We start from the raw sequence: 24420 nt of genomic DNA on the forward strand, positions 1-24420 counted from the left end.
CTATTTCTATGACAGGTTTATTTATTCCTGCTTTAGGGTTAAGAGTTCCTTTTCTCTAGACTGGTTCAAATTCCTTGAGATCTAGAATCCAAAGATGCATGCCCCTTTTCCAGTGATTTACTCATGATAATTCAGAATAACCAACTAATGTAAAAAATAAAAACGCTGATTGTTAAAGCCAAATATATTGTCCTTTTATAAAATATCCAGGCACGCGCTAGTCTAGAACTAAGCAAAAATGGTGTAAGAACATCTGAACCAATTCACTCAACTCAACTACGTGGACAAAGTTTAGAGGAAAATGAAATAAAGGAGTACACATCAATTTCAGTGCCTAAAAAGAATACTATAAAAATAAATTGGATTAAGATTTTATTAAAATATTTTCCTTGGCGATGTTTTAATTTCTCCTCCTGCTCAGTTCCTTCTTCATCATTTGGCTGATTCGATTTGTACCGAAGTAGTAGAAAAATAAACAAGGAGAAGCCTACAATATTGTGGGTAATTAAACATTGCTTTGAAAATACATGTGCTCTTAATTAATACATTGTTTTTACTTTGAAATCAATCTAAGACTGTTATGACAAAAGCTACATTTCCCTTTTCAATGAAATGTCCTAGTTATTTATCAATGTGACAGTCTGTAGTTATAGGTTCAAAACCAACTACTACTAATACAAGTAACATATCAGTATTCATTTTCCCAACCTTCAGATGGTCTGTTTCAGCTTCTCTGCTGGAGGTCACATGTTAAGTTTTGATTGTAATGCGCTGATCAGATATGGACCTTCCGCTGGAGGCCCCACTGTGTAATTCTGTCCATAGTTCCCTGAATCTTTCCTAAAGACCCAGCAAGAAAAATTAAAAGGAAACACCCATCCCCTGGAAATTCCCCTTCGGCAATCAGTAACATAAAACTAAGGATCTTTAATATATAATGGGTTTCAATCCACAAAAGGCAAACCTAAACATCTGCTCTCACTTTCTGCTTTGAAGTTATTTTTCCTGTTGAAAATTAAAAAGTAAGCCATCACAATCTTTGTGTTGTCAACAATTTCACTCCCTCAGTATAGAGAAAAAGAGCTGGGGCAAAGATAAGAAAGCTATGCTTAAAAAAAAAAAAGCTATGTGCATGCACGACTGTGAATGGTTATATTTGGCTGATGCACATGACATGGCTGTTTCCTCTTAAAATTTTCTTTATTATTGCACCATCTTCTTGAGAATATAAACATGTTGGGGCGGGGGAGTTGCAGGAGGAGGATCTTTGACACATTTGGGCATCTTGGATATAAAAACAGGGAACTGCAGTCTTCAGATTCAGAGGCCAATCTTCTGTAGATGCAGTTGGCATTTTCCCTTGGGAGAGACTAGAGATTTCTCTAAATATCCACTTTGTCCCAAACTTCTACCAACCCCAAAACCCACACTTTACTTAGAGATGATCACTAGGACGTGAGAACATCTTTCCCAGGGGGAATACGACTTTGACTTCCCTTCACCTGTGCCAGGTTCATCAGATGATCTCCTATCTGGTAGGAGAACTGTTCCTGTCATCTGAGCTTCAGGCACAGTCTTGGGAGGAGGGGCTTAATCGTGGATGAGGAATGTACTGCACTGTGGTACCCAGGAAACGGGAAGGGGCAAGGGTGGCAGAAAAGCTAGCCAGGAGAGTTTGTCAGGGAGGGGCCTAGGGGCCACCTCCATCCCAGAGGTGTAGCTATGGGTTACGTACATACCTATCCTGTGAGAAGCCCTGGAACCCAGTATCCTGGGTCTGACTCCTAGCTCCTACATCTTCTAGTTTTATGTCCTCCAACCAATATTTGTCTTCTCTTTGCCTCAGTCTCCCCATTTATAAAGTTGAGGTAAGAACGGGGGTTTTCTGAGGTTTAAATGAGAATACATGTTCATTACTAAGACTAGTGACTGACATATAATCATCCTGTGTTTGCTATTATTTTTAGAATTTGTCACCAGAGTGTTGAAAATCTTTTACTGAGTTTAAAAAGAAATTTCCAGGCCATACCTCCAAACTTCTAATGTTTATTTTATAAATGAAAAAAAAATTAGAATGGCCTGGTTATAGCAACATCTATGTTCTTGAATATGCTCTATATAAATTGAATTAAATTAGAAGCGTATTTCTAATGACTAAGGAAGCTACTTTTGATGGGAATAACTGTTGTATTTTGGCAACGACGCCATCACTACTATTACTCCTACTACTAGTGCATGATTATTGAGCACTTAATATATTCTGGGCTGGAGCTAAGCCCTTTATATGGACATTTATTTATTATGTATAGATTATTTCATGCAATCGTCAAAACAATATTAAGGGCCTGATACTATTGCCTCTATTTTGCAGGTGTGGAAACTGAGTCACTGAAAGATTAAATAATTTGTTCTCAGTCCACAGGCGGTAGGCTAGGGAGCCAGGAATCAAGCCAAGGTAATTTGATTCTAGAAGCCATGCTCCTCATAACTCAATGACATAGTGCATTTTCTTAAATTTTCCAAGTAGCACAATATCAAAGTTTTGATTTTCTTAGAATGAAGTATAGCTGCTGTCAAATTAAGGCCAAATTATCTCATAGTGTATTATTAATACTTACATGTATTAGAACAGTAAAAAAAAAATACGCATCTACATGTAGGATGCTCCTTCCTCTGGGTAGAGAGGGCACACGAGGATCATCTACTAACTCCTCTTCTATATTGCAACATAGTCTGGACTTTTGCAAAACCAATCAGCTCAATGTAGAACACACCTCAAAAGTGTCCCACCCTGTGAGGGAGAAGCTGGGTCTTTTTTTTAAAGATTTCTTTTTACTAGTTTCAAGTATACAGTACACTGGTTAGACATTTATATAGTTTATGAAATGATCCCACTAATTGCTCTTTCCTCTGGCTCTCCACCTAGCCATCACATTACTGCTGACTGTATTCCTTATGCCGTGCTCCCCATCCCCGTGACCATCTATCAACTACTAATTTGTACTTCTTTAACTCTTCACCGCTTTCTCCCAGCCCTCCAATCTCCCTCCCTCTGGTCGTCACCAGATTGTCCTCTATATCTGTGAGTCTCTTTTAGATTAGTTTGTTCCTTTTGTTCCTTAGATTCAGCATATAAGTGAAATCATATGGTATTTATCTTTCTCTGTCTGACTTATGTCACTCAACGTCATACCCTCTAGGTCCAGCCATGTCATTACAAATGGTAGAATTTTTTTTTTTTATGGCTGAGTAATATTCCATCGTATTTATCTACAGACTGCTGGACCCACTGGTTGAGGGTTGTCTCTGGGGGTGTTAACTCTGGGTTGTACCTACAGGGGGCTGAGCAGCCTTCTAGAGAAAGCTGGAAGGTCACGATGCACAGAGAGTGCACTGCTCTGGGACTAGGGACATGCATGGAACTGTCCAGCCTGCCTCGATGAAATTAGGGAACCCTGAGGGATCGCGGCCTGGTCCGTCAGCAGCACCCAGCGCAGGATGACCGGGAGCCCCATTTTGGATAAGAAGAAACAAGTTCAGAGAGGTTAAGAAACTTGCTAAAGGTCAAGTATGGGGCGGAGCTGGGATTTAGATTCAGGCCATTCTAGCTCCCGAGCCTGAGCTGCGGATCACTACACCACACTGCCTGAGACAAGTGAGCCTGGAATGCACGTGTTCAAATTTGGTGGCCTGATGGAGCCCTCAGCTGCTCAGCCAAGACAGAAACTGATTTATTTGGCCACCTCTCCAGGAGCCTCTCAAGGTTATGGCATCCCTTCCCTTACTGCCCCCATGCACAGCCCTGCACAGGCAGCCGATCTCTCTTTCCTTCCTTGAATAAAGTTCCAGAAGGACATCACAGGCACATCCATACTGAGGGATAGACAGCACAACATTGGGTTGCTGGAGAGTGAGTGGCCATTTAATCCCATCTGTAGCTACAGCAGGCATCCCTCCCAGAGCCCGCAGGGAAAGCCTGTGCAGTGGAAGGTCCCTAGCTCAGCAGAGTGCCTGCTCCATGCTGGGATATCTGGCAGTCGTTTTTAAGAGCAAATGTAACCTCTGCCCATTTGGTCTCAGTCTGCTTTGGGAAGCCACTTTAATTTCACATTCCTTAAAATATTTATGGACACGATTTATGCTTTTCCACACTGTGTTTTTCTTCCAGACTAAACGCTGCCCAGCTCTTTGGCATGTTGTCATCGAATCTGTTTCCAGACTCACTTTCTCTGGTTATATTCTTTTGTACATACTCCGTCCAGAGGCGGTCAACTGGAACCTGCTGGGATACTCTGATGCGAACCATTTATGTGTGTGCTACTCAGTGTCTATCATGTATGGACAGTTTATTTTTGCCATCACTGAATGGCCATTCTTGTTGTGTCATCGGATGTGACACACGTCAAGGTCTAACTTGAAGTCATATTTACTGGAACACGTGGGAACTCAGCTTAGGGGTATATGAGAGAGAATGGTCAGGGCAGGAAACATATCTAGTCACCCAATGAGCCAAAAAGGACACAACCAGAGGGACAGGCCTGGATGAGGTTAAATTCTGTAAGATACTGTTTGCCAGAGGAATGACCGCTCTCTCACTGTTGCTGGATTGCCTTGGTAGACATTTGGGGGTGCTTATCGTGATTTCTAGTTTTCTCTTCTTTTGAGATGTATGGCAGGATTATATTAATTAAGAGCTGGGGCGTGATTGTCCATACTTCTTTTCCTGCTGTGACAGACCCTGAGGCCTCAAATTGATACCTTGGTACCATAGATTGTAGGACCTCTGTCAGTCTGGGTTCCTAAGTGACTACATTGAAAATAAACAGCCTGATAACTCTCTTCAGACATAGCATGAGTAAGAAATAAATGATTACTGTTGTAGATGTTAATAGCAGTAGCATTCTATTGTTATACATTTGGTTTATAAATTTAAGATTTTACCACCTAAGCATTAAGGAACTTAACGAGCAAGAAGAATGGGACTCTGTGCTACACATTACAAATATAAATCCAGGTTTGAGGATGACAGATAAAGTGACATCAGCTTCATCATACTTTGTTTTGGTTGTGCATTCTGGGAAAAGTCCTGATTCACATGGTTAAAAATCTTTTGTGGTCCTAAGCATTGACATTTTAGGATTGCTTGTTCCTGCACCGTAATCTAGCCTATCCCGACAGATACATTTGCTCAGTGTCATTTGTCTTTACATCTTATTTTCAATATTTGAAAGTCTGCTGCAACGAGAAAAATATCCAGAACTCTTGCTATTCTTTTAGTACCTACGACTTCAGTAAGTATTAGAGATGTGGTCCAATTAGCAGAGAAGACAAGACTGAGGCAGAGTTAAATTTTCAAATACTGCATGCACAGTCACATACATAAGGAGGGGAAGGGGGAGGCATCAGGGAGGGAAGGAAGGAAGAGAGAGAGAGAGATAGACGGATGGACAGATGGACAGAGAAATATATGAAGGGAGTAAAGAGACATGGAGAGAATGCTTTTATTGGGAATACTTAAGACATCATGACCAAATGCTACTTACGAGAACACTGAAGTCCACTGCCTTTGTATCCCTGCTTGCACTTGCACTTGAAGGATCCTTGGGTATTGAGGCAATTGGCGTAGAGGCTGCACGTATGGGTATTCACAGCACATTCATTTACATCTAAAAATGTGAACATCCTGTGAACAAACTTGTAGTAACACGGCGTGCTGAAAGACTATCATCCCTTACACTCGAGCAGCTCCAGGGCCAGCCACCAACATGGCCAACAAACCAAGTGTGGCCTGAGAACTGCACCTTGGCGCAGAGCCCCGGCTTACCCAGTACGTAGGGAGTGTGTCTGCAGCTCACTTCCCCCACGGCCGTTTTATCTGCTGATCAATACTGCTGAAATCTATAAGATGCTTAGGTTGTTTTCTTAACTTTTTCATCAGCTTAATTTAGAACTAAATCACAATATCAGAAAATAAATTTTATACATGGAAGGACTTGGAACTCCTAAGCAAAGAAGGACAAGATGGGTTAAGAACCATTGACATGACCTGAATTCATAGGCATTTTGTTCAAAGACTGCCAGGAGCAAGGGTCAGGCTAGTCCGAGCTTGTCTGCTGGATGTAGACTAGGAAAGTTTGTGAATTCCACCTAGGTGAGAGGCTCATTTGCCCTCTGCTCCACCCTACTGCCGAGCTGCAGCTTTTGTAGACAGATGCACACACAATAGCCTACTGTTTTTAATTTAGTCGCAAAGGGAGCTCGGATGCTAATCTCCATCACTTTTAAAATCACAAAGATTTCTTTCCTTTGGAAGCTCTCCATATGACTTTGCACCCTGTCCTGTGGGACCTCCCTGTAGGTATCACGGAACAGGCTTGTGCTGTGTGACTCAGCATCACTGATTACAGAGCTGGGCGGGTCTGTAGGGGGTTCACCAGTCTGCCTAGAACAGCCCTTGTGTTTGAGAAGATTTGAGAGAAGAGCTGTGGGACCTTCACAAGACTGTTCAACACCCAGAAACTGAGTGTCGCCCCAACACAATTACACAGGATGTGTCCTGGGACGCTCTGAGTGTAGGGTTGAAAGAAACCCTACTTTTCCCCCAACTGTTTGTTAGCTTTCTACATCACGTGCATGTTTGCTACATGTTATGTGACTAGGATTCTACAGGGAGACCAAACTTCCCTTCGCTGGGAAGGTGTCCAAGAGCCCCCCAACACCCACCTTCGCTTGCTCATTGAGACTTGGGATCCCTTCCCTAAGGGATAAAATAGTTTTTTTTTTTTCACAAAGATCAGGCCCATAGCTAACTGATACCAGAATCTTATCAGAGTGGCTTCAGTGACCCTGGAAATGGGATATCTGACAGGATGTGGAACTTGAAATATGACAGGGCTGAAAGAGAGAGGAAAGAGCACGTGCCTTTACCTCCACCTGTTTGTAAAGCCACCTTCATGGCAACGGTCATGAACAGATCACCGAGATCGAGATTAAGTAGGCCTTGTTATTCTTTCTTTTATCAAATATAGAAACTGCTTTATTGTTCCCATTTTTAGATTTGCATCCGGACAAAAAAATCCAAACTTAAAAAACAAAACCGACCAATTTTTTAAAAAAGGCCACAGAAATCATTTCAAGATATTTGTTCCTATAAGAGAGCTATATAGACTGAATTTCCCTACTTTAAAACTTTACAGAACTGGCTTCATGTAACTCAGGTCATCAGAGTTCCCTAAATGCCAGAAATGTAAAATATGTAACTTCTTCTGTGTTGTTAAACTGGTCGGTACAGTAGATTGTTCAACTAATAGACTGAATTCAAACGGCTCTAGAGAAAGGCTACAGGTGGTAGGGAGAGGGAAAAGGAAAAGACACCACCAAATCTTACCTATACAGTCATATCGGCCACTGATATATTTCAGTTCGAAACCAACATGACATTTGCAATAGTAGCTTCCAAACGTGTTCACACATCTTCGCTTGTAGGGGCAGACGGCTTTACCAGAGGTGCATTCATCAATATCTAGGATGTAGAACCAGAAGGTGTCAGAGACAGTAAGAAAAGTGCTCTTGCTCTGAAATACATATGCACGTACACGCACTCTTCATGTCTGCTGAGTGAATTAATATTTTTCCAGCTATGTATACTGTACAGCATATATAAAATTTGAAAACAGACAGGTACACTTAAAGCGAGCTGAATATCTGAACATTACAAGTTTTCATTTTACAAAAGAATTATTAGCAAGCTCCTCTAAGTCTTGCAATACTGACCCAAATAACAGAAATGTGGTTTCCTAAGAATGCACTTAAATGTAAATTGTGGGTCAAGTGTTATAAAGGAATGATGCAACTTTGGCAAATAACAGGCTTCCTTTCTTTTCTACCATCGAGAGTCACATTATCAGAGGGGCCGACAGCTCTGTCTATCAAACCATTAAGACTCAGGCTTCGCTTTCACTCTTGGATATCAAATCAAATGCATGTTATGTTGTTATTTTGGATCTGTGGTTAAACATACAAGTTGATGCTGGCTTATTGTTTCCTTTGCATTCTTAAAATAATAAGTCAGTGATGGACTGACAAAAATTATTTTTCATGCACATCCTCTTGCCCCTTCCAATAAAAATAGCACCCGACAAATCGAAGAGATGGGTGGGAATTTAGATTTAGTTTGGGCAGGAATTAGCCTTGTCATATAAACTTTATTTTACTACAGAGTACTAAACCCTGTGATTCTAATTAAATCTTTGATTACTCTCAAAGAGCAGAGCTAAAATTTTAATTTACATGATTTTTTAAAAAGTGTTTAACTGATCTAGGATCTATTTGGCTGAGCTTTCTAAATACAGTTTATAAAGTTATGTACATTTAAGATAAACATCCAGCATCTTGACTGAAAAATATTTCTACTGCAGTAAGGAAATAAGAATATTAAATCATACCGATATTTCCTTATTTACATAAAAAAGATTAAGAACTCTTTCAACATTCTGATTTGGTTTGACATCTCTTATTAATGCTATGTGCTCCTTGCTCTAAATATTATGTATATTTAGTATAATTTAATTAAGTACAGTGCTGTGAGGATATACAATTTGGTGGTCAAAGTAAAATGCACGGGGTAAATATACTGAAATAAAATTATTTTTATCCTTTTTTCACTGTGGCATTCGACAACCCCAAAATAATAGAGAAGTATTGTTTCTAGCATCCCAAAGTGTGTCTAGAGCAAATGTGGGTAAAAACGTTGTTACAGAAATGGACATAAGTCTGTACTTTTAGGAGCTTGTGATGTCTAGTCAGCAAGCAGATAGTGACAAATGAAAAAGGAGGAATCCAGTCAAGGGAGCAGGCGAGGGAAGAGAGGGAGTGGAGGCGATGCCTGCGGCTCTACCGATGCAAACTCTTCCGTCTGGGGCCAGGCGGAGTCCCGAGGATGGACATAGACACTGCGGCCCTTCCTTTGTGTCTTCACAGCTATATTGGCAGTTTGTCATGGCACACGTCCTAGAGTCTGAAAGAGTAGGTAAGGATTAGACTTTTCCAAGATGATAAAAAGCGCTTACTGAGAAACCACCTCTGAATTCTGGGACATTAAATATAACACGTGGAATGGTATTATAGGACAAGCTTCTTTGTTTAAGAACAAGATGGAGAGCCAAATGGAATCTGGGCAAGGGTGGTGCTTTGGTGGCCCCATGGTCGGTTTTGTTGGCCAATGCACTGAGTTTGACTGTCCTTAGGTGGGGCACGCACCCCTCAGTTCACAAAGACTGCAACTCTCTCTCCTCCTGCATGAGCTCCAATCACTGCTGTATGTCACCGGGCTGGTCTCTACAGGATACGCACCTTCTGATGTAGGTGATCAATCTGAGTAATCGGAGTAAAAGAATCCATTCGAGAAATCTCTCCATGTCTAGCCTCAATGAGAATCACTCGAGTCATGAGGCTTGTTCTTTTAGGTGCCAGTATTAAAACATGTGGCAGATACAACTGATCGACTACCTAAAAGCCATTCTGGACCCCTTTTTCTCTTGCCATGTCATCATCGAGGCTGAAAAGCCAGATACTTACCCTTTTCCCAGTTTCCCTTTTAGCAATAAGGAGTGGCCACATGACCCAGTTGTGGCTAAAGAGATATACAGATGAGTCTGTTGGAAGGAATGGGACTTCTGGAAAAGATGCTGCTGCATGATAGTAGGGACTGACATGGAGGCGTTCATTCACTGGCATCACCACTTTCCCCTTTGTCTTGTTTACCTTAAATGTATATGTGATATCCGGAGCAAGGGCAGCCAAATTGTAACTGTGAGGCCACAAGCGTGAGAATGAAATCAACACCCTGAGGATGGCAGACACTGAGTCTTTGCTAAGCTGTTCTGGAATTGCTACCTCTGGCTTTTTTAGCATAATTTAGAGATAATTTAGTTAGATTTTTCTGCACTCATTGCTAAACATAACTTATACAAATGCATTTCCTCAGCAGGGGTCCAGTATGTGTGGATCATAAGTTTCTACAACAGGGGATCATGTTGAATATACTCTCTTCATCCACCCCACCTATAACATGCCGATCGCCCAGCTAGACAAAACAGACTGTAAGGGGCCAGGTGAAATACAATCAGCCTCCGGGAGAGAGGTCCAAGGCTAGCTGGACACTTTGAGCTATATATAAACAGGGAGGCATGGGCAACGCTACATATACCGAAATAGACAAAGAGGGCACAGGGTTAGATACACAGGCCAAGGTAATGTAACAATATCTACCGATGCTTATATTTCTAGTTTATTCTTCCTTCTCTTAGTTATCTTCTTTTAAAATTAATTTTCAAAATTTACCTAATTCTATCTTTCCATTGGAGGAAAGATATCTTTTTTGGCACTGACTAGGCTTTCAAGAAATGTTTCAGGAACATCCATTAGCATATATCTTTTCGAAAATGTTAAGTGATTACTATAAAAACCTGAATGTTGGTTCCCACGGGGGAGGGGAGTTCTGGTCAAGATCCATTTGGTAGTGGTTACATGGGTGCTCGCCTTTTACAATTTGTTAAGCTATGGATTTGTCTCTTGTGGGTTTCTGTTTAATTTATAACAGTAAGGTATTTTTTTTAAATGACTCTTAGAATGCCTGCTTTATCTCTACAGTTTCCTTGCTAACGAAGAATCTAGATGACCTGTGATGTTGGGGCACTTCACCAAGGACGGACAGCGCAAGGTCGAGCCAGGGGAGTAGTAAGCTGTGCATTAGCCAAGATTTTATAACCACGGGAAAGCCCAGGATGGGTTGGAAAGGCTGTGAGACTTCTGCAACCACAGGAAGCTGGCAGAAGGCACAGGCTCCAGGCTTGTGGGGGGCAGCGGAGCAGAAGAAAGAGAGATGGGAAGAGGGGAAGGAGGATGGGATGGAGGCAGGGAGGATGGGTTTACCTTTCAGCTGCAACATAAAACCTGAAAAGCCCTCCTTCTCCATAAAGGAATGGATATAGACTCTTACCCTTCCCCAGCACATGGGTTTCTCTTTATCACAGAAGGGCTTTTCTTTTCAGGAATGTGAATCGCAATGTATTTCCAACAAGAGTCACTAATCTTTGAGTGTGGGGCAAGGGGCGTGAGAAAGGTAGTCGATGGGAAGAATTCATGTCAAGATAGAATTTAAGTTTATCACCTTCCTAAAACAATATGCTGATTTTATTCAACATGCTTATTTTCCTGAAGAAATTCAACCCATCCCTGAATATGTATAGATATGTACTTTATTTTTCTCTTTAGTTTATCTTTTTATTTAAAAAGTATCCAGAATAGCCACATCCATAGAGACAGAGCAGATGGGTCGTTGCCGGAGGCAATGGGGAGGAAGGTGGGTGTGGCTGTTAATGGGCATAGGTTTCTTTTTGGGGGGAAGAAGCTGTTCTGGAATTACTGGTGATGGTTGTAAAACATCGCGAATGTATTAAATGCCACTGAATTGTACACTTTAAGATGGTTAGCGTGGTGAATTCCACGTTACATGTGTTTTGCCACAATTAAAGATGCAGCAAAAGTGTTTTAGCCTGAGGCGATGTTAAATTTGGTTTGGTTGTCACCCTCGCTTCTGCCGCCTTCAGATCACTCAAGTCAACTTTTGCCCAAGTATCATCAAATGGCAAACATCAAGCCTCAAAGGTTGACTGAGAGGAGCCTGGCTGTTGAAACTTACTGGCGCACGTGGCATCTGGCATGAGCATGTGGCCGCTGAGGCAAAAGCACTTGTAGGTCCCATGAGTGTTCACACACCTGTGTTGGCATGGCCGTGGTTTCACTCCACACTCGTTCACATCTGCAGGGGGCAGTTAGAACATGGAGAAAGGTGAACTGAATCGAGAAACATCCAGATGCGGGACTGGGCTGGCTTCCCTGGAACCCACCTGTGAGAGTGGGGACATGGGACAATGACTCGCTTTTTCTCTGACATTCATTAAAGGATTGGTGAGGATGCGCAGTGAGCTACACCGCTGGAGGGAATGTAAACAGGAACGACCATTTTGGAAAACTGGCAGTATCTACTAACTCTAGATATAGACACGCCCATGACCTAGCGATTCCACTTCTGGGTGTCTACCCAACAGAAACATGGATATTGCTCACCAGAAAACTCCCAACAGAAGGATGGATAAACGACCTGTATACTCGCGAGAAGGAAAACTACAGAGCAACAAGACTGAACATACTGCAACTACAAGTATCAGTGGATGAAGCTCACGAATGTGATATTGAGTGGAAGAAGCTGGAGACAACATGCACATTAAAACACAGGGACAACTAATCTGTGGTTGTTGGCGGTTGCGGACAAATGACTAGACGAGAGTGTGAGGGGGTAGGCTGTTAAGTTTCTGCTTCTTGATCTGAATACCAGTAATATGGGTGTTTTCGAAAATTCATTGAGCTGTACATTTTTGACATATACACAATTCTGTGTGTGGACTGCTTGAGTAAAAAGTTATAAATACACGATTTAGATAATACTGTCTTTAATGCTATCCCAGGCAACCTATGACAGATGCCGACAGCACAGCCACCTGTCTGTCACTTGTTATTTCGGGAGGTCCCACCAAACTAAATTTATATTAAAAAATTCCCAGGGAAAAAAAAAAAAGCCTAGAAGGCTAGGATCTAAATGCTAATAATCAGGTTGTGAGACTGACTTCCTTCTCTGCGTTTTTTAGTGTTTTCTAAAAACTTCTAAATATTAAGAATAAATAACTTTTTTATTAAAATGAAAAATGATACAGAAGGAAGCCTTGGGTTGAGGAAATGCTGTCATGTGGGTGCCTCATGTCCGAACCTCTCAAAGAAGTGAAAGAGGAGAAAACAAGCACATTCCTCGTACGACAAAAATTCAGCATGGCAGCAGGCAAAGTGTATCCTTGAAAATAAGGAAGTGGCTGCTTTTGCCTCTGAAAAGGACCTTATATGCAGATTTCTCTGACACCCTAGCTGGACGTGTGAAAGCCCCTTCTCCATTGCCCATCCCCTGCACCCTACCAGCTTCCAAATGGATCCTAATCGCTTCAAAAGGGGACTGAACAGAATGAGAAATCCAGGATTACCCCCTACTTGGCCCTAACCCAAAGGTGACTCACTGGTCTCTTGGAAGAAGCATTTTTGGGAAAGACATCAGTGGAGGGCTGAGACCTGTCACCATGATCAGATATATCTGGCCTTTGATCAGGGTGCCCCGGGGCAGGGAGGCTGTGGTAGGGAGACAGACAGTCCCAAACTCAAGCCAACTGGATCATTCCCTTAATGTTAATATTTTACTGAGACTTGACAACCAGCATGAAAAATTTCTTCTCTGTTCCAAATCTCTTAGAAGGTGTCTTGGTACAGAATCTAAGACATTTGGAAAAACAGGTTTCCTTGTATGAAACCCCAAGTCGGGGATGCAGCTGAATGACTACTTATGAGACCACGATTCTTGATGCACCTCTCTCAAGCAGCTGGACGTGGTTCTAGGAAGCACCCTAGGGCGCTGGCCTGTATGCTGCTGGTGGGAGAGAAGAGATTCACAGACTCCTCTCTGAGGCTACAGGACCGGCAGCTCATAGAAAGGCTGTTTCAGTGTGCACGGCTAACCTCTGGGCTGGGTGGCAAGGGCTGGGCATGGCAGAGTGGAGTGGGTGCCTGCCTTTCTCTGCAACCCCATTCTTCCTTCTAGAATCATGGCAACCTTTCTTAAGGGCAGTTGAACTTGATTTGCTGTTCTTTGCTCAACTGTGTTAAAGAACTGGGAACATGTTCTTAATTGTTACAGGTTTCTTCATGCCAGGGGTTCTCAATCTCAGCATTGTTGACATTCGGGTCAAATCATTCTTCGTTGCGGGGGGCTGCCCTGTGCCCTGTAGGATGGTTAGCAGCATCCCCGGACACTAGATGCCAGTAGTAACCCCTTCAAAACAACTTCAGCTGTCCTCTTGGGTAAGGTTCCCAGATTCAGCAAACAGGATACTCAGTTCAATTTGAATTTCAGATAAATGACTAATACTTTATTAGTATACACATATCCCGTGCGATATTTGGAACATGCGTACCCTATAAAATTATTTGTTGTTTATCTGAAGTTTAAATCTAACCGGGAACCTGTTTTTAATCTAAAAACTCTTCCTAGGGGTCAAAACTGCCCAGATTGAGAACCACAGTTCTCAATATTATCAATAAACTCTTTACCATCTTCCGCTAAACAGCCTATGACAAAAGTCACAAATTGCCTTTTAAAGTATGTCAATTACAATAAAAATATGCAAGTCATTCTACCCAACAATCCCACCTGTAGATATTTATCCTATAAACATAACCACTCGGGATACAAGAATATACATAGAATGATGTCTGATTTAGCATTGTTTACAATGGCAAATAACTGGAGACAACTTAGACGATAGCGGTTAAATAAAGTATTTTTTACATAAATGATAAAAGCATTCACACTATGGATTAGGACACAGTCTTGAAAAGCTTGAGGTAGCTCTGTCTGCGTTGACATGAGAAGATGCCCATCAGAAACGCTGAGGCCTGCAGAGATCCAGGACAGACTTAACTGGCTGGGGTAAGCACGGGGGTGGACATTCTCACTTGTTAATTTATACCTTTTTGAACTGTTGGATTCTTTGAGTGGAAAACATGCATTACTTCGGTAGCTTAAAATAGAATAAAAATATTCATTTAGAGAAAAGAAAGACCTGTTATCTGGCCTCTTGACAAAAAGTATCGGAAAGATGTCTACATCTTTCTAGAAGAGATTGAAAATTTTAGTTCTGAAATCACTTTCATCTGAAGTTTCGAGTTAAAGTCTATGACATCCTGAGCACTATATTGTGTCACAAACCCCACTGCAATGATTGAAATGCTTCTGGAAGGTAGGTTTGTACTAGGGCCCTGGTCTGTTTCACTGACCTTGACTGCAGGTTTTCCCGGTGTATCCTGGGAAGCATCTACATTTGTTTGGTCCCACACACTCTCCAAACTTGCATCCAGGTTCACACGTAGCTGTAAAAAAGAAAAGGTATTTTGAAGACTAGAACAGGAGTAGTTAGCACAGTGAAATGCACGCATGTCAAACTCAGCCAGCCGCCTTCTGTATGACAGAGAAATCTAAGGGGACACAAAAAAGGACGATCTGCTTCCTCTCTAGTCTGTTCTCACCTTTAAGATACTGGAAAGTGTTTTGCTTGTAAACTAGATTGTACCCCACCATCATGGCTTCCACCTCAACGAGTGCCAGTTTATTTTAATATGACTTAGCCCTGCCACACCTCCAGTGGCATTCGAAGAAAAATAAAGCCTCCCAGACCACAGCCAATCAGTTTTGCACGTAAACACAGAAGAGTTAATAAAAGAAGTATAATGTGCTAGTCAGAAGAGACTCCTGGGGTAAGTGCTAATTAAGAGCCCTGTTCTTTCTGTCGCTTGCCTCTTTTTTCTCTTCCGTATTTTCTCTATTTTTCTTTTGAACGATCAAAATCTTTTGAAAGCTGTGTATCATCAGGAAAAATGAATAACTCACAGATTGGAGGTGGTGAGGCGTGCTACCTCCAGCCCTAAGGATGAGAAGAAAAAGCATGATGAGGAGGATGAGGATGAGGATGGGATGACAAAGGCAGGATTTGCTTTTCCATTTTATTCACTTCTGTATCCAGACACCTGACACACACATTAGGCACTCAATAAATATTTGTTTGCTGAATGAAGTGGCGGGAGAAAACAGAGAATGTTTAACTGATTGGGTTGGGGGCAAGAAAAAAAAATAGTCAAAGATGATGGGAAATTTGCATCCATCTGAGAGGGAAGAGACAGGGAGAAAAAGTACTAGAAAAAAAGGAAAATGGGAAAACTCAAAGAGAAGAAGGGGAGAGAGAGACAAAATATTGAATGAGAGAGACAGGGGAAGGCATGTAGGAAATCAAGGGCCGTCAGCAGGTTTTGGAACCAGTAAGAACTCAGGAAATGACCGTGGCATGAAAGAAAGACTCAGCAATTGCCCTGGAATGCTGCTCACTTCTCTGCCCATTGATTCTCTGACTCATAGTAGGTCCACCTCTGAGCAAGCCTGTTCCTAAAGATCCCAGCATCTTCCCATTCAACCCTAGTTTTTGTTAATGTCACCATTCGTCTCCCAGTTATCTGGAATCAATATCTCAGACATCTCCATATTTTCTTGTCCCCAAATGAATCAGTTACCACATCCTACCCCTGTTCCTACCACCAGTTCATTCATTGAACAAATATTTATCTAGCTAATGGGAACCGCTTTGCCCACAGATATTGGAAGGTTACACCACACCCCTTCTCCCCCGCTCTTCCTCCATCACTGCCTGTGACTGACCGTCTGGTTTCTGGGCAGGACAAACTCTGGTGCAATGAACACCCCAGAGCTACCTGTGACATCAGGCTGAAGCTAGCCTTCACCTGAAACCACATCCTTGCCCAGGTCCTTCATGCCGTTACAGATTTCTTCTGACAGCATCCTTCAACAGAATATTTGTACATGAGTCCCCTTTGCAGGCTCTGATCCTAGAAAATCTGCTGTCAGACATGACACTAAACTGATATTTCAAAAGCATAGTTCTGATCATGCCACGCCTTGTACAGAAGTCATCAAATAATCTTTATTGCTTCTCGAATAAGGTACAGGCATCATAAACATGATCTGGCCTCCATCTTCTTTTGCAGCCTTAGCTTATTCTGTTCCCTACATGTAGGCAACACTGTGGTCAAAATAAATGGCCTGCCATTCTCTAGGCCTACCCTTTGCTTTCTGCCTCTTCCTATCTATTATTACCCCACCTGGGGTACCCTGCCCCCTCCCTGCAATGGTTACTACCCTCCAGATCCTTTAGGGACTACTTTGTCTAGCCCCTCTTTCCAGAAGCCTTCAGAGATTTCTCCAGCCACATGTGAACTTACACTCAGCTTAGTGAGCACTGCAGAGCTTCGGGCAGGCCTCCCCTGTGAAACTGACCAGTCTCCAGCTTATTAAATAATCAGACACATATCTGGCTTCCATCTACTACCTGATTCTAAATGCCTTCAGAACAGAGACTTAAATGTTCCTCTTTGTTTTTCCTGCTGCATTTAATAGTGTTGTGAACATGCTATACTCAAACAGTTTTGAACAGTCAATAAAGTAATAGGTGTAGAACTTTTAACAGGGAAACATTTTATGACTTTGAATAAATCATAAGTGAGAAGTTAGGGGAAAAAAATGCTTTCCACTTTTGGAGAAAAAAGAGACAGAATTTGAATTCCGGTGTCTATTTTGTTATGGATACGTACTTGGAGATTCAGCTTGAAGTTCAGATGTTAAAAAAATAAATCTTTTATTTTTTTAAGCCCTGAGACCTCTGATTGCTCCCTGGGAAGTTATTTTCAATGTGGAAGGAAGGCCCAGGATAAATGCCAAACAGAATACAGGAGAAATGGTGAACAGTGTCCTTGCTGCTCTAAGGTTAAAGCTCCAGAAAGATATTTTCAGCTTACAGTCACTTTGGATCTGACATTTGAACAGCCAATCCACAGCACAAGGACATTCAGTATGTCCAAAATGGCCTGAGATTCAAATGTGCTTTAGAGAAAGTAAAGCTCTCTTGTCTTGTTCATTTCTCCCTGGAACTCCTCCATCTGCGGCTTTTAATTAGTGATTCGTTTGCAGACAACTTTTTATCCTACCTAGCTAAGGGACATACATTTGAAGGTTAATGACAATGAGTTCAGCAGACCCTGCCTGGGGAGTATATTTAGGCTGGGCAGAGGCCAAGATCTGGAAAGCTCTGGCAGAGAGGCAAGGCCTTGGAGGGATGCAGGGGGAATAGACGGACGGTGGTGAAGGCCTGGGTGGACTGGGGCCTCACAGGCTGGGGTCTGACTCAGCTTGTTCAGGCAGGTTGACATGCGTTCTTGTCTCCTCCATGCAGCCTATGCTGTGGCTTAGGAATCAGAGATCTGGCATCAGGGACTAAACACCCGGCTGTTTGGTGCTTCCAGGGGCGTATGACTTTGCCATCCAGAAAGATCATGCAAATTGGATAAAATATGACACAGATTTTAGATATAAAAATCATGGTATTAACTGGAACATTTGACCGGTGCAGTCGGGGTGCTGACAAGCCCTTCGGCTCACCAAACCTGCACAGCGAGCACTTTGCTTGAACCCTCCGCATTTGCTCTCTTAACACCTCACTTTAAATTCTTTCGTGCCTATGGCATTATATCGTCCACAAAAGCATTGAGAATGTGACTGTCTGCGTGATTGCCGGCCAAACTGCTCTGATCTAGTTACAGAATAGCCCTTCTGGAAAGCCAAGGTTCACCCTCATTTATTCACCAGAGACGTGCAAGTTTTATGGCAGTAGGTGCTGAGGTTCGTGTGACTGTAACAGAGTTTCCAAATCATGTGTCCCACGTGGCTTTTGCCCCTTTCCACCTCACTGACTTCAAACAAAAATGTGTTATGTTGTGTCTAGAAAAAGAATAAAGCAACACTTACTTCCGCCATCACTTCCTTCTGCCATCATCTGGTGCTCTGTCAGAAGTCTGGTATGTGATGAGAGTTACTGGCCCTTTCCGAAACAAGGGGAATTTATGAGGTGTTTCCTATGTGTGCTGGGACCCCTAACACTTACCCCCTTTACCCTCTGAAGTAGATATTATCCTCTCCATGTCGCAGAGGAGGGAATGGAGCCTCGGCGAGCTTACCTACCCTTGCCCAAGGTCACCCACATCATTTTAGTTCTCAAGACAATGCCCTCGATCATGACACTATCAGTGAGAAAAGCTACCCTTCCAATTGACAAGGTCCTATGGGGATGTCTAACTTGCTTTATCTAGGTGGGTAATGTTGACCTGCAGATCCTTTTCCAAGTATCTTCACACTCCTGTGATCTTGTCACAAGGAAACTGCGATGGTGGAAGGTTTGTATAATATTGAGCATGCAGCAACTATATCACTGTCTTCCAATGTTTCATGGATTTTGCATATTATCAAGTTCTGCCCTCACCTGTGGGCTATCCAGATATTACTGAAACAGACAGAGGAGAAGTTTGGGGCAGGGACAGACCAGCAAAAAGAAGGTTGCATTGTTATTCTTAACAATAGCTAATATTTTTGTGCTTTACAGTTTAGGCTCTAATGTGATGTACACCAGTACCTAAAGTGTATGGGACATGCCATCGTGTATTTATCCCATTTAACAGATAAAATATTGAGGTTCAGACATATGTGACCTAGGGACACAGGAGCAGTGAGACCAGATTCCTACACTGAAGGAATGTGTCCCATCTCGGTCAGTCAGGAGAACTAAATGTGGATCTGATTCGTCTACACTGTGAGTGTTGGTAATCAAAGAAAGTCATATAAAAAACAAAACCCCACAAAACTCTACCCAAATCCCTGTCCTCCCCAACCCTCCTGAAATTATCAGAGGACTCTCCAAGTCCCTGACACATGGTCTGAGAAACGATGTCCAAGGCAAAGTGTGATTCCTTAGTGTGATATTTGTACAAAAGAATTAGAAAAATACTTAAAATCTTTGCACATATGCATGCATCCCTTGAAACCATCTAGAAACTGGCACAACGGACTTTCGAATTATAATCAAGTTATAAAGTAAATGGCTTACTTTCATGTTTGTGACTAAAGCCTACCGGTTAGGTTCATAATTTAAAAATGTATTTTATTAGAAATCAGTTGGAAAAAAATTATCATCAGAAGGAGGTATTTGTTCGCCTATATTTTTGCCCAACTCAGTTTCTCCAGATTAAAACAGAAACGGTAACAAACAACATAGTCATACTCGCTAAGACAGCAACAGACATAAGTGGCAAGGCAAGACTCCTAAAACGAATCATGTCAAAAAAACAAAAAACAAAAAATGAATCATGTCTAGGGTGCTGGTCGGCGATGTTTTGGAAGAGAAGAGGTCTCACAGGAACCCAGATATTGGTAGTTATCCATGTCCCTCTGCTGGGAAACCCACTGGCTTTGGTGACAGCTTATGGTGTCACAGATAAAACCCTAAAGACCCTGGCCTGCTACTTGAGGGTGGTCTGAGTTTGTACAAAATTACCTTCGCAGACTCCATTGCTGCTCCTTCTCCAGCCATAGCAGCAGGCCATTTTGGTTCCATAGCGACAGACTCCAGGCTGGAGTGCTGGTGCCGACAACCCGTGATCGCTTGGACTGTGGATAAAGAGCCACATGTCAGAACTGAGAAAACAGAAAGGGAAACAGAGACCCTTCCCCGCTACTAAATGAGCAGCAGAGATGACATTACTTGGTTCATTTCAACAAACCTGCCGTAAATACTAAATTCGATTTTGAAAATCTGAATTCTGGGTGGCCAGTCTGTGCTCCCATTTCATGCCAGCCTTTTCCAATAATTAGTGTCATCTATTTCCTTCTTCCTCCAGTGTTAAAAGAATCGGGTTATAGAATCTATAAAATAAACGCACATGAAAGTGGCCCAAACTTTACGCTTCTGAACCTCGTAGAGCACCAGTTTTGAAGTGTGCTCTGTACAGACACTGAGGCCATACCAGGTCTGTGTCTGTTCCAGTGCTGAGTGTGGTAACGTGACTCCCTGGCCCTCTGGCTTTGTCCCCGACAAGAGCATTACACTTATTACACTTTCATCCCAGTGGCCACCTGGGAACCAGTGAACGAACTATAGACAGGCAAGAGCTGAAAGGGGTCTAGACATCCTTCGATGAAGCCCTCCCATGCTACAGATGAGGAAGCTCCAGTTCAATGAAGAGGAGCCCACCCTTTCCCCCGCAGAGCTGGTGATGGGGACTCCAGCCCAGGGCACCTTCTCATTCCTCACTGCCTCCTAGAATCACAATTTGCTGAACTCTCTAACTGTGGAGCCGGAGTTAGCAAACTTTTTCCATAAAGAGTCAAGTGGTAAATATTTTATGCTTTGTAGGCCATACAGTCTCTGTCCATTTGCAAAAGCAGCCGCAGGCAATAGTAGCTGATGGGCGTGGCTGTGTTCAAGAACACCCTTTTTATAGACACCGAAATTTGAACTGAATATACTTTTCATGCGTCATGTGATGCTATTCTTCTTTTGATTTAGTTTAAACCATTTACGAAGGTAGAAAGCATTCTTAGCTCATGAGCCCTGTGAAAACAGAGGCTCACCCAGCCTTGGCCTGTGGACTGTATGTAGCTTGCTCACTCCAATCTCCAGCCCTGCCACCAAGTGCTCCTGACTATGCTGGGCCATAGGTGAAGGTTGTGATATGATTACCAACTTACCAGCCAAGTACGGGACATAGCTGCTACCAGATTCTGGAGGAAAAGACTTGAGTTGTATATTCTATGGAGGGCTGGGGTTGTGTCCACACGCATATTAAACACACTGTAAAATGTTTCCATATTAAATACACCGTAAAATGTTTCCTGGGCTCTTTGACAGACAAGGAATGCACATTTTACCACGTGCTTTCTGCTGCGGGACTGAAGTTTGTGCAAGTTAATAACATCTTAGTCAAGGTTGAGAGGTTAAACAGCATGGCAGTTTTCCCTCGTGGTCTGCCCCTCCCGCCAACTTGGTTATTCAGTTATGAACATCAAAGACATGGTCCATCACATTTCATTAACTGAGAACACCAAATATGAGGATGATTTTATTTACTTTTTCTTGAAAGGGACATTCTTTCATCCTCTAAGGGAATTAATTTTGGGGATTTATAAGTTATTCACTCAACCTCTGATTGGATTTTTGAATCTCTACAACCACTACACCAGGAGTCTCCAATCCCCGGGCCGCAGACCGGTACCAACCCATGTTCTGTCAGGAACCGGGCCACACAGCAGGAGGTGAGCAGCAGGCAAGAGAGCGAAGCTTCATCTGTATTTGCAAGTGCTCCCCAGCGCTAGCATCACCGCCTCAGCCCCACCTCAGATCATCAGGCATTAGATTCTCATAGGCGCATCAGTCTCTGTGCCAAAAAGGTTGTGGACCGTTGCTCTACATGACTGACATTTTTACCAGATAAATCTTTGTTGTTAGAGGCTTTCCTGTGCATTGTAGGATACTTAGCAGCATCTCTGGGGTGTACCTACAGTAGCACCCACCCTTCCAGTTGTATCAGCCAAAAATGTCTTTAGACATTGCCAAATGTTCCCTGGGGGGCAAAACTGTCCCCTGTTAAGTATCACTGTATTACAGTGAAACATCGATCAAGCGCTTGCTATATATTCCATACAGTGATAAAAATGACACGATCTTTGCTCTCTTAAGTTCACAGTGTACTGTCAATAGATACATTACAGCATAGGACAGCACAGTAAGTAGCATCACGATGGTCTCAGAAAGAGTTGTGACTGAGAAATAATACAGCCATCTGTCTTAATCTAATGTGGTGTTTACTAACAATTCTATGAGGAATACCATATTCTTGAGTCAGTCTGCACATAACTAATAATGCCCAAACAAGAAACCACAGATATTAAACATGAAGTACGTTGAGTAAATAAGTGCAAGTCCAAACACAACTATATACTCAAGAATCATTCTTTAGCATTTTAAACATTGAGATATAATTCACATAACAGAAAATGTACCATTTAAAAGTGTACACTTCTGTGGGTTTTAGTATATTCACCATATTATGCAACCATCATCACTATCTAATTCCAAAACATTTCACTCCAAAGAGAAACCTCATATTTGGTAGTGGTTAGTCCGCTTCTCCTCTCCCTCCTGGCTACCACGAATCTACTTTTTGTCTCCGCATTTGCCTATTCCGACATTTTGCATAGATGTAATCTTACACTGTGTGGTCCTTTTGTGTCTGGCTTCTTTCACTGAGCATGTTTCTAAGGTTGATGCACACCGTGGCATGCATCACTACTTCCTTTCTATTGCTGAATCATATTCCATTCCGTGGACAGACTAAATTTTGTTTATCCATTTATCAGTTGATGGACATTTGATCGTTTCCACTTTTTGGCTATTATGAATGCTGCTGCTACGAACCACTGTGTACAAGTTTTTGTGTGGACATATGTTTCTATTTCTCTTGGGTTATAGGAGTAGAACTGCTGGGTCATATGATAACTATACGTTTAACTTTTTGAAGAACTGCCAAACTGTTTTCCAAGATGGCGATATCATTTTACATTCCCACCAGAAATGTATGAAGGTTCCAATTTCTCTACATTCTTATCGGCACTTGTTATTGTCAATTTTTTAATTATAGCCATTCTAGTGGGTGAGAAGTGGTATCTCACTGTGGTTCTGATTTGCATTTCCCTATTGGCTAAGGATGTTGAGCATCTTTTCATGTGTTTATTGCCTGTTTGTAGATCTTCTTTGGAGAAAGGTCTATTTAGGTCCTTTGCCCATTTTTAATTGGGCTATTTGTCTTGCTGTCCTTCAGATTCGAATGCAAAGATTGAAATTAGTAAAAACAGCTATCCCTACACCTTGGTGAATAAGGTAATGTAACTTTATCTCATGTTGCAAAAATCTCTTCCACCTAGGTCCTCAGCGAGCCTGTTTCCTGACCATACATGCCTGTCACAAACCTCGATGACGTGCCCACATGCGTTTCCTCTTCCTTTAACAACACAGAGCTGATGTTTGGGGAGCAGAGTGGTGGGAGGAACTAAGTTTGCCTGGGAAAGCGGATGAAGGTGTCACAGGGGAGGTGACATATGAGTTGCATTTAAAAAGAAACCATGATAAACAGGAAAGCTATGGGAGAAATTCTGCCTATGGGACTTTAATTCCACATTTTTATAAGGGATGTGGGATTCATTTAATTAATTTCAACCTATCAACAAAACCTTGGAGATGACCTGCCAACTTCTCGGCTGCAGGTTTGCAAGCAGTACGCTCACCAACTGCAGTAAGAATGATCTTACCTATTTCCTGATGCCAAAAAACCCCCGCTTAATCCTCAGTAGGGTGTGGATATATGGAGCACTGTGCTAGGTACTGGGGATACAAAGATAAACATGGCAGTCAGAGTCCCTGGTAATGAGCTTTTAGACAAGAAAGTGAGGGTAAGAGATGCACTAAACATATTCAGTTGGCTATAGAAGCTTAAAGCAAGGAAACATAATCTGTTCAAAGGGATCCAGATGTTCTTTCTGAGGGTGTAAACTTTATAAATGAGACTGAAGATGAATAGGGGTCAACCACATAGAATGAAGGACAGAATATTACAGGCAGAGGTAACAGAATGAGTGCAGGCTAACAGGTAAGAGACACCATGCTTATGCTTGGGGAACAGATAGAAGACTAGAGCATTGAACAAAGGGAGGGAGATGAGCCTCAAAAGGTGGGCAGAGGCTACATCATGGAGGGTCTTGTGAGTCAAGTTAGGGCTATGGGACCTCATATCCTAATTGCAATAGGACAGCACCGAAGG

General features: G+C 42.2%; 1 protein-coding gene across 1 annotated transcript in view; it reads right to left on the reverse strand.

The window, feature by feature from the left end:
- The window catches only part of EGFL6 (EGF like domain multiple 6), a 51592-nt gene that overhangs the window by 13953 nt on the left and 13219 nt on the right, over positions 1 to 24420 (reverse strand). Inside the window, exons 2-7 of the mRNA XM_039873302.1 lie at positions 20103 to 20215; positions 14935 to 15027; positions 11702 to 11821; positions 8897 to 9016; positions 7388 to 7522; positions 5544 to 5666 (exon numbers count right to left, since the gene is read on the reverse strand). Of these exons, the coding sequence (XP_039729236.1) occupies positions 5544 to 5666; positions 7388 to 7522; positions 8897 to 9016; positions 11702 to 11821; positions 14935 to 15027; positions 20103 to 20215 (704 nt within the window). The remainder of the gene's footprint in view (positions 1 to 5543; positions 5667 to 7387; positions 7523 to 8896; positions 9017 to 11701; positions 11822 to 14934; positions 15028 to 20102; positions 20216 to 24420) is intronic.

This window comes from Pteropus medius, unplaced genomic scaffold, assembly GCF_902729225.1.
Source record: "Pteropus medius unplaced genomic scaffold, Ma_sr-lr_union100, whole genome shotgun sequence".
NCBI classification, from domain to species: domain Eukaryota; kingdom Metazoa; phylum Chordata; class Mammalia; order Chiroptera; family Pteropodidae; genus Pteropus; species Pteropus medius.